The sequence below is a fragment of the Megascapheus bottae genome, chromosome 21 (assembly GCF_031878675.1).
Source record: "Megascapheus bottae isolate mThoBot1 chromosome 21, mThoBot2.hap1, whole genome shotgun sequence".
Classification (NCBI taxonomy): Eukaryota; Metazoa; Chordata; class Mammalia; order Rodentia; family Geomyidae; genus Megascapheus; species Megascapheus bottae.
Genome location: NC_143529.1, coordinates 26,971,607 through 26,987,177, shown reverse-complemented (window position 1 = coordinate 26,987,177; position 15,571 = coordinate 26,971,607). Strand labels below are relative to the sequence as shown.

The 15,571-nt window shown below is 39.6% G+C and overlaps 1 protein-coding gene across 1 annotated transcript in view; it reads left to right on the top strand.

Moving 5' to 3' along the window:
• The window catches only part of Epha4 (EPH receptor A4), a 147,560-nt gene that overhangs the window by 95,630 nt on the left and 36,359 nt on the right, over positions 1-15,571 (top strand). The window contains exons 6-8 of the mRNA XM_090354898.1: positions 12,600-12,724; positions 13,677-13,836; positions 14,985-15,096. Coding sequence (XP_090211024.1) covers positions 12,600-12,724; positions 13,677-13,836; positions 14,985-15,096 — 397 coding nt within the window. The remainder of the gene's footprint in view (positions 1-12,599; positions 12,725-13,676; positions 13,837-14,984; positions 15,097-15,571) is intronic.

Below are 15,571 nucleotides of genomic sequence, written 5' to 3'. Positions count from 1 at the left end.
TTTAAAAGACTTTCACCAACTCAAAAGGGCTAAGAATGTTTTTTCGAGGTCTCGTGCTTATATCCACATGTTATTATTTGATTTTTTTCTTTTTGTTTTCTCTCATGTATTCAATACGTCCTATGAAGATTACTACTTTTTCCCCCCGAGGGAGTGAATGCCAGATCACTTAGCCATAATATTGGCTATAAATAATATTTTTTCATGGAGGATTTAGAATGACTAGCTTCATGCGTTTGGAAAGTGAAATTTTGGAAAAATAGCATGCCTTTTTATCAACCTAAATTTCAAAGGCTGAAATGCATGGGGAAGGGAGAGGATCCAGTCACCACCAAGGCATTCTTTTGCTTTTGCAACAAATGTCTGAATACAGAACAATATGCCATTCTTCCAGTGGTGTTTGGATTAAAAGATGTTCCTGGAACCACTAGTATTTTTTCCTTGAAGTTTCCTAGGTTCATCTATTTGCTTTTCAAACTTTAATTTCATGAATGATTCAAATGCCCTTATAGCAAAGGGCAAGTCCACCATACTCCTACAGTAGTTATCACACTTTAAAAACAAGTAACTCAAAATGACCACAGTGCACAGATCTATTTATTGAAACTGACAGGCTATTGTAGGGGGATGATCAATGCCTTGCTTCTTTCAAAAAGGCTTTTCAGAGGTAGGAAATCAAGAGTATAATATAAAGCACCGAGCAAGGCTTTTAATTGGTCAGTTTCTAGAGCAGACTTTTAAGTATTTCTGCCGGTAAGTGTGGAATTCTGCATGTAGCAAGTAAAATGGCAAGAGTGAAGATTTACTGGGTGCATCCATCATCGTCCGGGCTTTTAGAGTCTGGGTGATGAATTCATGTTTAATTGAGACTGGTCTAGATGCTTTGGACGTCAGAAAGCTAAATGTTGTAGCGTGGTTCTCCACACAGCAGGACGATTAGCAGCTGTCTGAGGAACAAAGGGAACCTTGAAGGCCTAAAGCTCTCCAGTGGAGTTGACAGCGGAAGGAACAGAAGCCTTGACTCACTGACATTAATCACCTTCCTTTCTCTTGACTGTATTTCTGCCCCACAGAAGAGGACTTTCCCTTTCATATTCCGAACTAACTTTGGAAATCATTATATATCAATCATGAAAGATCTACCTTTGGCCAAAGCGGTTTTCTCTCACTCAACCATGACATGAATACAAGATTTCAACTCAGTATTGAAATGCTACTTTCTCAACATAGTGAAGGCTAGCTAGAAGTAGAAGCATTCAGAGAGACTGAAAGTGGGGGGGAGGGGGAGGACATATATTTTTGTTGTTGCCAAATTTATGGTTTTCTTATCTTGAAACAATTGTCTTAGTCAGGCAAATTCCATTAAATTACCTCCCGGTGGGAAGACTTGTTTTCCTGCTTGCTAACTTAAACTGGCATTCTTACTTAACAGGAAGCACACACATTAAATCCTGCCATGTTTCTGTTGGCAAGTGCTAGGCTATCCTTGTCAGAACCTGCCAACAAATTTCTTAGGAAGCAAGTCGAAAGTAAAATGAGCAGCTCCCAGACGAAACAGAGCGCGCTCACCCTGCTAAAGATACCTGAGTATCTGTTAAAGAATTCCCTGTTCATTCTGCTGTGCATGGTCTTGGTGAAGAGTTGGATTTAGAGTTGAACTGTCATTCACTTATTATAGTCTGCAGCAAATCTTAGGACTATCCATGTAGATGTTAGCTATTTCAAAAATAAGCAGTTTAATTCATTACTGCATGCCCTTGTTCAAAAGAGCAGAGCCTAGTGTATAAGCTGAGGCATTAAGAATTCTGTTTAGTTGTAGACATTTTAATTTGCAAAAACAGATGAATTTTTATGACATTTCTAGGGTTACCAACTGCCTCTCTCTCAGGAGATACTAAGGATTGTGGATGTTTCTGATAGAAGGTATAATATATCCTCATCAATATTTTTTGTTAACATGGATGTTTGTTTTAGGACCATTTTGTGTGATGACATGTCTACTTTTCTGAATGTGTATATAAGACTCTAAAGTACAGCCATTGAATTATCTGAAGGCAAACATCTGAGCTCCTATAGATCATCATCCAGGCCAAGGAACAGAACAACAAAACATTTCCAATCTTCCAGAAGTTTATCGTGCATATTTACTCTATCCCTAAGTCTAAATATTATTGTTTTATGCCTTTATTTGTTTCATTTTCAATTCTGATCTTTGTGTGACTCCTACTATAAGAACACTTATCACCATAATCTTTTGTGTTTGTCTATGAAGACGGATCACAACTAAATTACTAGAGGTTTCTGGCAACCACCACAGCACATAAACTAACATACAGCAAACTGCAGATATTATATTGCTCTTCATAGCATTTGTACAGAAAAGCAAATTTTCTAACCTTCAAGTCTAATTTCTTACCAGGGAAAGGCTAGGAAGAGACTAAATGCTTTCAATGTATAGATCAATAGCTCTAGAACCAAACTTTCACATTTGCTACTTAGAACTTATCATTTAGTTACTCAAGTTCTGTGTACTTTATTTTTTTGTCTTTAAAATGGGATAGTAATAGTATATCTCTCATAGGGTTTTGTGAAGTTTCCATGAATTAATTCATGTGAGTAATTTAGAAAAATGCTTGATCCATTTTAATTGCCTAATAAATGCGAAGTTTGTGTGTGCATGTGTGTGTGGTACAGTGTAAGGGGAGGGAAAATCTCCAAGCAAATCTGTTACAAGTGGTAGAGGGCTCACCTTGAGCAAAGAAGCTCAGGTATTCTAATACCTGGAGTTCTTTGTTACCCATCAAATAGGAAAATATCATTTTCAATTTTGGGATAATAGGTATATTTTTCCATTTCTATACCTTTTGCTTGTTTGTTTTAAAAATAATTTCAATTCTTGACTGAGTCAGTGTGCTCAGGATAAATAACATAAGAGCTATGGGCTATGTACCTGAATTTTTACACTGGTGATGGATTGGGAAAAGGAGTTGGAGATTGAGATTTTTACCTAAAAATGTAGCATAGTAATGGAGATGTTTGCATAAGGTCCTGGATATCTAAAAGCTCTCGGTAAGCTGCTGAGTAAGATAAAATACAGGAAGAATAACTGTAAAGCAACCATGACATCCTGAAATTGCCCAGTGATTCTTGGAGCTGGAGATGTTATTAAGTCCATAGCAAGAAATCCTTCTCTCCCTTTGGTGGAATGTGAAAGCAAGCAATTAATATTAGCAATGCAGTTCTTAAGTATCTCTGAGATGTAAAACCCTTAATCATGAGGGTATCATTAATACATTGAAGCATTTAATTTTAATGCCTTACAGCATTTTATTTATTTATTTTTATTTCTAAATTATTTTTATTTATTGTGGGACATGGAGCTTGAACTTGGCCTGGACACTGTCCCTGAGCTCTTCAGCTCAAGGCTACTGCCCTACTCTTGAATCAAGTCCCAATCCCATTTTTCTAGAGGTTAATTGGACATAAGAGTCTCTGGTCCTTTTGTGCCTGGGCTGGCTTTGAACCTTGATCCTCAGATCTCAGCCTCCTGAGTAGATAGGATTAAAGACATGAGCCACCACACTGGGCCCTGACAATATTTTAAAATGCACAAATCTTTGATATAACCAGATAGCTGTGACACTGAATGGAGAATGAAAGAGAACACCAACCACCACCACCTTAAGCTCCAAGTAATTCAATGCCAGTCTTATTTGCATTGGGCAGAGCTATGTATAAACTGTCGGTTTATTTTTCCTTCAGAGAAAAGACCTCTTCAGTAAGCATCACCTATTTCAAGCCATACCCTGGGTAACTTATAGAAAGGTAACTCTAATGGCAAGGGGAAAATCATCTTCTCTTCAAAACTTGGCTTTGCAGGACCACTCAGGTTTCTGGACTTCCACAAAGGCTTTTCACTCTTCCATGCCCAGACCCTTCAATTTGTCAGTGTATTTCTTGCTTTATCTCTCCATCCCACCCCCTAATTTGAGACAGTAATCAAATATAGTCATCTATTTTAGCTGTTTTCTCTGAAACATACATACCCCTAAGTTCTTGTAAACACCTTTAAAAAAATATCCATTACTAGCAATGCTGGATTCCTGCAAAACAAATAAAACAAAACAGTTTGATAGCCCAAAAGCCCAGAGTCTCTTTCTCCCTTTCTTTTTCTCCTTCTCTCTCTCTCTTTTTTTCCACTCTTCTCCAACCCATTTGAGTGTCACAAGTACCAAACTGCTGCAGTAAAATGACTTGTAGGTGTTTAATGGCAAGTCATTGAGGAAATGAATAAAAGGAAATTATAGCATTCACATTAGTGGAGAGCCAGGAGATTTGAACCACAGAAAGTGAAAGACGCCATTTTCTTAAAGGGAGCTACCTCTGTTTGACATCAAAGCATCTCCTGCAATTCTTCCTTGGTAAATGCACCACTGTTAGAGTCATGAGAGAGAAGGTGAGAGAGAGAGCTCTCCTCAATCTATGCTGTGTCTGTTTATCCAAAACACACACAGAGATAAAGCCTCATGTGCCTTCTGAATACATTGTGGCTAGCTCTCAGACCAGAAGTAACCACAGGTACCTAAAAAATGTGGATTCTATGTAGAAAGCCAACTAACTCAGTGTCTCAGGAATATGTGGAACTTGTGATTCCAGAAAAATTGGAAGTGGGGGGAGAGGTGTAAAACTTGTCTTGGTTTTCTATTAGAAGTCTCAAACCATGCAAATTCTAAGCTGTAGTGAAGTTTTCCCTTCATCTTCAATTAGACTTTGCTTTGCTCTTTAAAAAGTACTATTTTAGTGCAATTTTACTTGTTTCCAGGAGTATGTGGAAAGACAGTCTGTTCCACATGCTATGTTGCATTTCCCCTGACTACAGTCCGTCCATTATTCTTGACTGTGTTTTTCTGGTGCATGTTCCCAGGCATAAACCATCATCAGCCGTGTCTCCTGGCATTGACTGACTGCCATGGTGCATGTTAGAATGCTAAGTCTATTCCAAGATATTTGGACATATTTGGGGGTTCTATCTGGATTCAGAACTCCTTCATTGTTTGTGGTTTTTTTTTTGTAAACATGGAAATCAGGAGAGCCATTTGCACATGTCTGACAGGGAAAGATAACTGAGCACACTGTAAATACTTTCCTCCATCCAAAGAGCAGCCCCTTAAAACACTGACTAGAACAGGTGCACTGGAAGCTCTTTGAACGCACACTTACATTTGAGTGACATTTGGCAGTCTGCATAGGCAAAAATGCACAGAAGTATCTCCACACACCTTAGAAACAGAGAGCCCACTTATAACTGGAATTGTCATTTGTTTCGCTTCCATTTGTCAATGACTTGGTGAAACCTAAATAGCAAAATTAAGCCCACAGAAGGTCATCCGAAACCAGTGCAGATGGGGATTCATTTTCAGAATGGCTATGACTGGCACCGTTTATTCAGGAAATGTTGCGCCATCTACACAAAATTTTTAGATCATTTTAACATTTAGTTCACTTGTATGCTTAAATATATGGTCTGTGCACAATATACTAGACATCTCAAAAAATGTGGGCATAGAGATGAACAAAGCAGCCTGTTTGTAAGACTGCAATCTATTCCAGGCATCTATGTCTCACGCCTGTAATACAACATATTCAGAAGGCTGTGTTTGGAGGACCAAGGTTCAAAGCCAACCAGGACAGGAAAGTTCAGAAACTCTTATTTCCAATTAGCCATTAAAAAGCCAGAATGGTAGCTCAAGTGATAGAGTGACCATCATTAGCAAAAAAGCCAAGCGACGGGGCCGGGAGTTTGGCCTAGTGGTAGAGTGCTTTCCTAGCATGCACGAAGACCCGGGTTCGATTCCTTGGTACCCCACATACATAGCAAAAAGCCGGAAGTGGTGTTGAGGCTCAAGTGGTAGAGTGCTAGCCTTGAGAAAGTTCAAGGACAGTGCTCTAGCCCTGAGCCCAAGCCCAGGACTGGCAAAAAAAAAAAAAAAAAGCCAAGGGAAAATACCCAGACTCAGAATTCAAGCCCCAGTACACTCATAAAAAGACAAACAAAAATACATTCTAGTTAGCTTATAAGCTTGTATTTGGAAACCAGATATTTTACAGATAGGGAAAGGAAAGTTAAGAAAGCTAAAGTAACTTGTTTGAGATATCAAGTAAAATACGTCAGGCCTCCAATTTTCATAAAAAAAATTTAAGCTTGATTAGAAATGTGAAAAATGAGTATGTGGATCAAACATTTTGCGTTGTTTCCCTGTTTCAAATATGCTATAGAGAATGAAGGCCTTTAACTATACAGGACCAGACCCTGAGAATTCGCATCATATTTGCCACCAGTAGATTTTGCTCATTAATCATTCTGTTTTGTCCCTCCTCTTTATGCCACACCCCATCCACCTTACTCCAAATCTTTCAATGATGACCTTTCCAGCCATAATGTCCTTATTTTGGCTGCTATTCCCAGCACTAATTTCCTTTGGTCAAGTAAGAGTTAGCATTCTAATTGTCAATGCCTATTTAGCTCTACTTTGGCTTCTAAGTTTTTCAAGCAAAGTCTTTTTTTTTTTTTACTATTTTTTTATTGTAATTAATAAAAGGGTTACATGATATTTGCCAGATAGAGGGCGCATTAATTCACATACATTGATACCCTTTCACATGTCTTGGTCCCCATTACCCTCTCCCCCGTTTTGGTTTTCCCCCCCTCCCTATCCAAATTCAAATAACCAAATACAAATAAATCCAATATATCAGATAACAAATATATCACATAACTGTAACAATATGAGATACCCAAGGGACAGCAAAAGAGATGAGAGATAACATAGTACATTAAGGACAACAGTCATTCGTTTATATGGCTTTTGTTTCAATATCCTGGAGGTCCTTTCAGTTAGCTTCATACTATATGGCCTTATGTATCAATGTTTTGCTCTATTGCAGATCTCTGCTAGTAGAGCCCAAGGTTTCTACTGGTTATGACAAATGAGGGAAACCATTGAGCCTAAGTTCCTTTGAGTCTGGCTTACTTCACTTAATATGATTTTTTTCTAAGTCTTTCCATTTCCTAACAAATGGGTCGATGTCATTTTTTCTGACAGCAGCATAGAATTCCATTGTGTACAAATACCACAACTTGTTGATCCACTCATCAACTGAGGGACATCTAGGTTGGTTCCATATCTTTGCTATGATAAATAGTGCTGCAATGAACATCATTGTGCTAGTGGATTTAGTATGCCCTAGTTTCTGGATGGTTGGGTAAATGCCAAGTAGTGGAATTGCTGGGTCATAGGGGAGCTCTATGTTTAGCCTTTTGAGGCACTGCCATACTGCCTTCCAAAGCAAAGTCTTAAATAGTATTTGTTGAATGGCCAAATGAATGCATATGTCAGTATGGCTTTGTAAATAAAAAAGGAAATGAAAGACATGCTTTGAATTAAGAATTTCTAAAACTCCCCATTAGAATCAGCAGCAAAAAAGAAAAAAGAAAGAAAAAGTCTCAGAACAGTAAAATTGGCATCTTTTGGTCATTGGAAATTCTGCTGCCAAATTCAGAAAATTATGGACTTGGTTGAATGAGGCCATAAATCTTTCTTTGGAAACCACCCTCTCGTAGTGCTTGCCTTTGTGATTTTTGCATCTATCATCTTTCTGTAGCCATGCTCCTGTCAACTGGTCTAACCAGCCCTTCTTACTATCGGTTAGGGCTAAATTCCAACCATTAAACAATGCCTGCTTTTTACCAAGGGCACACAACTGTGCTTACGACAACCATGTTCTTTATGAAGGAAGTCTGTGGGTAGTTAGGAATGCTTTTTAAACTGTGATGCATCTCTTTCTTTTGGTGAGGGTGTATAAATCACCCTCCATCTTCCTCCTGGACTCACCTTTGACTTTTCAGTAGGTGTGTTGTGTGCCTGCAGGAAGCGTGTAATGACAAGGGCCCTTCTCCTGTTCTTTCCTCCACATCACCAGGAGAGTTTGAATACAGATTAGAATTTTCCATTGTCAAATTCTAGGAAAATGGGTACTTGAGTTTATATTAGAATGAGTTTGGGGGCAAAACTATTACAAAACGTTCTTAATTTTTTTTCCTTTCTAAACTATAAGATGGTATGATCTGAGGATTGTTTTACTGAGTTTTCCTCATTCCCTAGGTACTTATTAAGTGTGTGCATGGAGAATGAGTCAGTACTGTGGAAGAACTTTGTCCCTACTGGGTGTTAGAATATAAATCAGATCATGCAGAGGCAGCTGAGAAAATTTTGTTCTACTTGATCTCTAAAATGCCTGTGATGTTCTGATTCTTAGGAACTAAAGCATTCATTTGTTCATTTACCATTTCAGTGGAGGGGTTGTTCTATCTGTACCTTTATCAGTTTGTTCTTTGGGATTCACGATCTAAATATTCCTAAACAGAAGTCAGGATAGAGGCAGTGTTTTACAGATATGGAAACAGCAGAGGTGACTTCAGAGGTGTTTGAAGGAAGAATTACTTGGAATGTTACATAATATTGAGTCACCTTAGGTGAAAATTAGTTCCTTTTCCTTTTGAATTTTGTCTCAGTAATTCCAAATATTCCAAGTTCAGAGTATCAGTTCAGGACTGGTCTATACTTGGTACTTCTATATCCTTTCTGTCTCTCTGTTCCTGTCTCTGTCTCTCTCCTCCCTCCTCCCCCACTCCCATTTTGTGCCAATACTAGGCTTTAACTTAGGGACTTATGCTCTGTCTTGGCTTTTATTTATATATGTATCTATCTGTTTTTACTAAGACTAATACCTGAGCCACAGCTCCACTTTTGGTTTTTACTGGTTAACTGGAGCGAAGAGTCTCATGGAATTTTATGCCTGGGCAGATTTTGTATCTCCCTCATTGGATCTCAGCTTCCGGAGTTATTAAAATTCCAGGCACTAGCCACCAGCACTTGGCTTACTCTCCATGTTCACAAGGTTCCAAAGGGCAAGAGTGCCCTGTAAACACTGATAGCTTTGTTTTGTTTGCAGATTATATTCATGTTTCTGATTGCTACCATTAAGAGGAAGTAATTGTTAGGCTCACTCCTGGGAAAAATGGACCCTTTCCCTTTTGATTTCTCTCTGGTCACATGTGACCCAGGTAACTGGAGCACCTAAGGGCAGTGAGAAGTCCTCCAGGCTCTGAAGTCACTTCCTCTTCCTCTGAGTCACTTCTGCATCAGCTAAGGCTATATCTCCATCCTGCCCTCTGCCCCTATATCCTCACTGATTGCTTTAGGGTCCACTCTCTGCACATGTTCATCTCCTGCAGGCCTGAATTAGGTTTTCGTTCTGCTAATAAAGTCTTCTGCCTGAAAACCATGTGGAAGTCTCCTTTCTCCAGCCCTTACAGTGATATTAGTGTTTAGTGCACTCTTATAAATGGAAAGTTTCTTTTTCTCAAGACTCACAGACCTGGAAATAATGCAATTCAGAACAATATCACTGAAATTGTAGTAAGAGTTGCAGAAGTCTGTGACACAAATGGGTGGCAGGAGAAGGTTGACATTTGGGACCCACAAGGGTAAGGAAGAACCGGGAAATTCCATTGCCAAATGTCTCATCTCTGGAAATGAGGTGCAGGCAGGCACATACGGCTGGGTGATGGCTTCCAGATGTAGAGTTAGAGGCTATGTTGGAAACAGGATCGAAAAGGCAAGGGAAGAGCCTGAATGCAGCTTCGAATGTGGAGGACAATCAACTTTGCTTCCTTTGTAAAAGTAGCAGTTAGGCAATGCGGAATTTTTCTCAAACCACTGTTCTTAGCAGAGGAAGTTTGAAGCTCTGACTTCTAGATTATACTTCAAGGCAATTGTATGGTTTAGGTATGTCACCCAGCCTCATTTGACCATGTATTATTTCTGTCACTGTGCCCCAGTAAGATGCTCTTGGTTCACTGGTGGCTCGCATGTGTAATCCTCAGAAGGCTGAGATCTGAAGATCGCCATTTAAGGCCAGTTCAGACAGGAAAGTCCTGCGACTCTTTTGTTCCAAATAACCACCAAGTCGAGGCATTGAGAGGAAAAAGCTTAAGGGATAGCACACAGGCCCTGCCTTCAAGCCCCAGAACCAATACAAAAATACAAAGAATTCAGGCTGGACAGCCACATAATATAATGTTGTTTTTTTGGTTGTTTTTTTTTTTTTTTTTCGTATTAGAATTAATTGTGCTACTTTGCTCTGGTTGCATTTCTGTAAGCAGTTACCAGAGACAAATACCATCAGCTCAGCAATTTTCTGTCTCCTTCTTGCCATTTAACTTCCCTTCAGTCTTTCTTGCCTCTCACTTGTATTTCTCCTTATATTTCCCATTTTCCAACATTTTTATAACATCTGAGTTCAGGTCCTCTATTAGTTTATTTTCACATTTATGCCAATGTATTTTCTGAGTATGACTATATCGGAAGTATTCTATTAACTAACATGATTATATTATATTGCTGGCTCCCTGTTGGAGATTTCCAAGCCCCAAGATTGAGCTCCTATACCCCTTGAATGGACACAGGAATTTTGCTTCATCTCCTGAAGTGGGAATTGGATTCATTTCCCCCACATACCACAGCTTGGTGATAACCCAACTAGAGCAAAGGCGTCTCAGTTCATCAGTACATGAGGAAGGGCAGACCAGCCAATTCTTTCCAAGGAATATATCAGTTATCAGAATCTAACCCGAGAAAGTTCATCTTATAATTTTATGATCTTCGCGCCTGCCTCCTTTCTAATGGCTTCACTTTCCTATTTCATTTCCCAATCCTGAACACCAGCGTTTAAAGAGCCCCTTTTTATAGAGTGTATGTTAAAGTGCTCTGTGAAACAATGTATTTATTACCTGCAGTGAACAGGCTTTTCACAGCCAGGCAACCTTCGTGCTTGGCTCCATCCACATTTAAGGAAGTTTTGCTCCTTGTGTCCTAGGGACAGTAGCTCTATGTCAGCTAGCAAAGAAAGGCAATGTGTGTGCTGCTCATATGTACATCTCCACGTGCTGTATACCTATGTGTGTGATGTATGCATGTGTATGTGTTTGCCTGTATATGTTGCTGTGTGTCTGTGTCTTAGGGAAAGAGAGTCTTAATGCCTCTAATGAGCACATTTCCATTTTTCATTCCCTCAGATGCTCAGTGGCTTCCATATGTCTTTGTTCATCCAGTTCGGTATTGCTAACCTTTGAGTTGCCTTTGATGGAGAACATGTGTATCCATTGTATTTTTCACTTATGTTTATGCTTGGAATACAATCTGGAAGAACTTTGGAACAGAGAGAAAGATAGGAGAATCAGTGTGTGTGTGTGTGTGTGTGTGTGTGTGTGTGTGTGTGTGTGTGTGTGTGTGTGTACATCGCCCTCTTGATGTGTTCCTAACAGAGATGTCAGGCTGTCAAATCGCTGTTTCTCTGAGAAGCCCCTTCTGGATTCCGTTTCGTGGTTGAGACATCTTTTTTCATGAATGCCATTTGTCGTATTGGTTTCTCTGCCACCCCCTGGAGACCCATCAAATATGGTTAAACTGGACCATTTTCAGTAGCAATTTGTTTTACTTTATTGTTTTCCCCCCTAGCCTGGAGATGTAGTCTTGTATGTATTGAGGAAGGGCAGAAGGCTGATTAATTTGTTATTAATTTGTTGTTCCTCGAGAGACATCTTTGGGTGATTGTTTTCACATATTCCCAGAGTTAGAGAACAAAAAGTGAAGATGAATTCCATGTGGGAAGCCCCGTAATCTCGAGTTGCACAGGACAGCTTTGTTAGAGAAGATTAAGGATTTCATGAATGTTCACTCTTCTCTCGGGTCATTATACAGCTGTATCAGCCCTTGTCAGTCACAGCACCGCTTGATGACAATTGGCTGGAGATGACACTACTACAGAGTACTACAGGCTATCAGGCTGCCTGCTTTTTACCCATCTCAAGTATGGCCTTCCTTCCCAGGCCCTCAGTGGAAAGAGGAAAGGTGGCAGTTCAGCAGGCAAACGCCATCTTTCAACTCTCATTACATAGCCATGACCTTGCCACTGATGTCCAGAGAGACCAGCATGATGTTTGTGTTCTTCATTATTTGCATGGTCATATTTAAAGTGAAAATCCTCCCGGTAAAGAATTGCTACTTTTATTTGTATTGGAAAAAGTAGAAATCCTTTCTTTGCCTTCTAGCATTCCCTAGATTGCCTATGAAAGACTTACATTTTCCCTTGGTTGTATGACATTTAATATCAGTAAAATGACACTTTGAACACTGGAAAGTAGGATGAAAGGCAGGCTACGGACCGTAAGAGGATTTCCTGAACACCAACCTGGATAGCCCAGCCTTTCCTTTACCTACAACTTTGTGTGAAAAATGTCTCAGGGGGCGGGAAAGTGATTCTTGGGGTAGGCCTGTTGACCCAGCAGGTCACTGCTTGACAGATGGTCTTTTTAAATATAAACTATATACAAAACAAATATTTGGAGTGAATTTATTTTTAAATGCTTATACTGGTTAACACAAAAATGTAGAAAATACTTCTAAATGAAGTTTTTAAGTAAGATCGATTATTAACTAGTAACCCTAAAATAAAATGCCTTCTTGTTTTCCTGACAGCGCCATCATCCATTGCTTTGGTCCAGGCTAAAGAAGTCACAAGATACAGTGTGGCTCTGGCTTGGCTGGAACCAGATCGACCCAATGGGGTTATCTTAGAATATGAAGTCAAGTATTATGAGAAGGTAATACTCTGCCCTTCCCTTCCCTTCCCTTCCCTTCCCTCTCTTCCTCCTTAATTCTTCCTCGCTTCCCTCTGTCCCTTTATACTTCCCTCTTTCCATCCTTCTTGCGCCCTCCTTCCATCTTTCCCTTCCCCCTCTCCTTCTTTCCTCCTTCCTTCTCCCTCCCTTTCTTTTCTCTTCCCTCCTATCCTCTGTCCTTATCTCCTTTTCCTTCCTTCCTCTTTCCCTCCCTCCCTTCCTCCTTCCCTCTCCCTCCCTCCCATTTAGTTTATGACCACTTCTAACTTGTGAAACGCCTGTGAATATCATTATGAAATGTATTTTTGCTTATCCAGCAAATCTGAAGTTTATCATTTACTTGTCTTATGTTAATATAACTGTAGTTCTTTCTAGCAATGGAAATGAAAACAGCTAAGAGGTCCTAATGTATAACCCTTCCATCAGAGAGACTGACTTACAAGAGTGAAATAATGATGTGTTTAAACACGTCAGTGCTATTCAGAGTGATGGTGTGGTTTCTAGTTCCTTTTAATAGAAAATTGGGGATGCAAAATTGCATTCTTCTACACCTTGAAGTTATAGGAATGTATTATTTCTATAAATAACTTGTCATTTAAAGGACAATATTTTAAAAGAGAACTATTTGTGTTCAAGGCTATCAAGACCAGGGATCTTAAATTGCTTGGTATGGAAGTAGAAGAGCATCCACCAACACTTAATGTTATTTCCCCCCCCACACAAGATTATCACCAACAGTCAGACTTGAATTCTGCATTTCTTTCAACATCTACAAAATAGTTACAGCATTAAAGACCACACAGGTCTCATAGCGACTGCATGCAGCTCCCTTCACTTTCAGTTCCTGAGATTGGCTCAGCTTCAATTCTGTGTCTAAAGTCAACAGGGGACTTAACTTCGCTGCCTTTTGCAATTGTATCTCCCTGTAATGTAGGATCAGAATGAAAGAAGTTATCGTATTGTTCGGACAGCCGCCAGGAACACGGACATCAAAGGTCTGAATCCCCTGACTTCATATGTGTTCCATGTGCGAGCCAGGACAGCAGCTGGTTATGGTGACTTTAGTGAGCCCTTGGAGGTCACAACCAACACAGGTAAAAAGGGCCACCCAGGCCTGTTCTCACATTCTTTCATAGTACCAAGGGAATCCCCCTAAGCTGAAATCTAAGGAGCTTTCTTTCTATTCGTTTTAGTTGGCATCCATTTTGTTGCAGTGGATGTGGTATGAAATAAGATAGCCAATGTCTGCAACTTGGACAATCCATCTCCTGCTATTTAGGGAAGAGCCATTTTTCATAGTCTATCTGATCTGTCTTTTCATATGAATAAACAATGTTGCCAATTTTGCTTTCTCATTTAAAGCCTTCTATAAACCATGAAAAATGGAATTACTAAACTGACTAATTGAGGGTTGCATAGCTACCCTATATTAAGATAAGAAGTTTTCTTTCTGAGAAAGAACATTAAAGAAGGAGCCAAAAATACCATCCCCGCCCCCCATTTATTTTTTGGAATCCTTTAAATCAAGTCAGATCAGTTGTGTATATGATTTTAAGCCCCCTTTTGATAAACATTTCCAATCTCTATACATTGTCAATTGGATCCAAGCTGGGGTGTAAGATTCCTTACAAGCTAGAATTGAACCTATTTGGTAAGATATTTTTATGAGCATTTGTTATAGAAGATGATTTTATTTATAAATTATTATTAATATAATGAGAATGAAAAAATCAGATAAGGAAGTAGGGCTAAATGAGAAGAGAACTGAAGTCCTTGATATTTCCAGCAGACCCACAAAGAGGACATAAAAGGTAGATTTTTAAAAACTATGAGGGAAAGAAAACCATTTCTCCCATCTGAAATTTCCAGGCTTTTTTTTCTCACCAAGGAGTACACACACACACACACACACACACACACACACACACCTACACACAATAAGAGCTGTATGTGTATACATATACATATACATTCATTGTATAAGGTGATGGCATTAAGGAAAATGCATCAGAGTATCTTTGCCAAATAGAATTTAATAAGTCTTTAGGTTTGCCTGCCATACAATGATAGAAAGAAGGTGTTTATCCTATGAAGGCTATCTTAGTCAGTGAACACTCACGCAGGGTCAGCAGAGGCTTGTAGAAATCCCAATAGCTTCAGAACGTTCAACATGGGGACACAAGCAGAGGTTCTTCCTCTTAAAACTTTCCCCTGTTTGACCCCTGTGTAATTGCCCTTCCAGTGCCCTCCAGGATCATTGGAGATGGGGCCAACTCCACTGTTCTTCTGGTCTCTGTCTCTGGCAGTGTGGTGCTTGTGGTCATTCTTATTGCAGCTTTTGTCATCAGCAAGAGGTAAGGGCTGAAATCACTCTCTTGAATGCACCTCAGGCTTGGTTTTATGGGGAAGCCTATTGTCTTTTCTGCACAAAGCCAAGGCTTATGATTAGCATTACGAGCATTGTGTTTGCATGTCAAACTCCTTTGATCTTCCCAAGGTTTTCCTGCAGCTGACACTGCTGTGGGTCTCAGAAAAGCCCAAGCAACGCTAGGAAACTAGGCTTCCGGGAAAGTCAATGGGAGATGTATTGGTATTTCAAGCTGCGAAGTTACATGTGTCCCTTTGTTAAGAGAGACTTTACTGTAAGCATCCATCTGTCCAGAGAGACTTGACTGACAAAAGCAAAAAAAAAAAAAAATCTATCACATTGGTTGACAATAATGATCATGAAAGCAATGAATGCGTTCTCTCTGCCTTGCCTCAGCAAAGGTCCACAGCATTCCCAGAGGCTCACCACTGAGCAAGGCTTAGGCATGGCATTGTGGATCA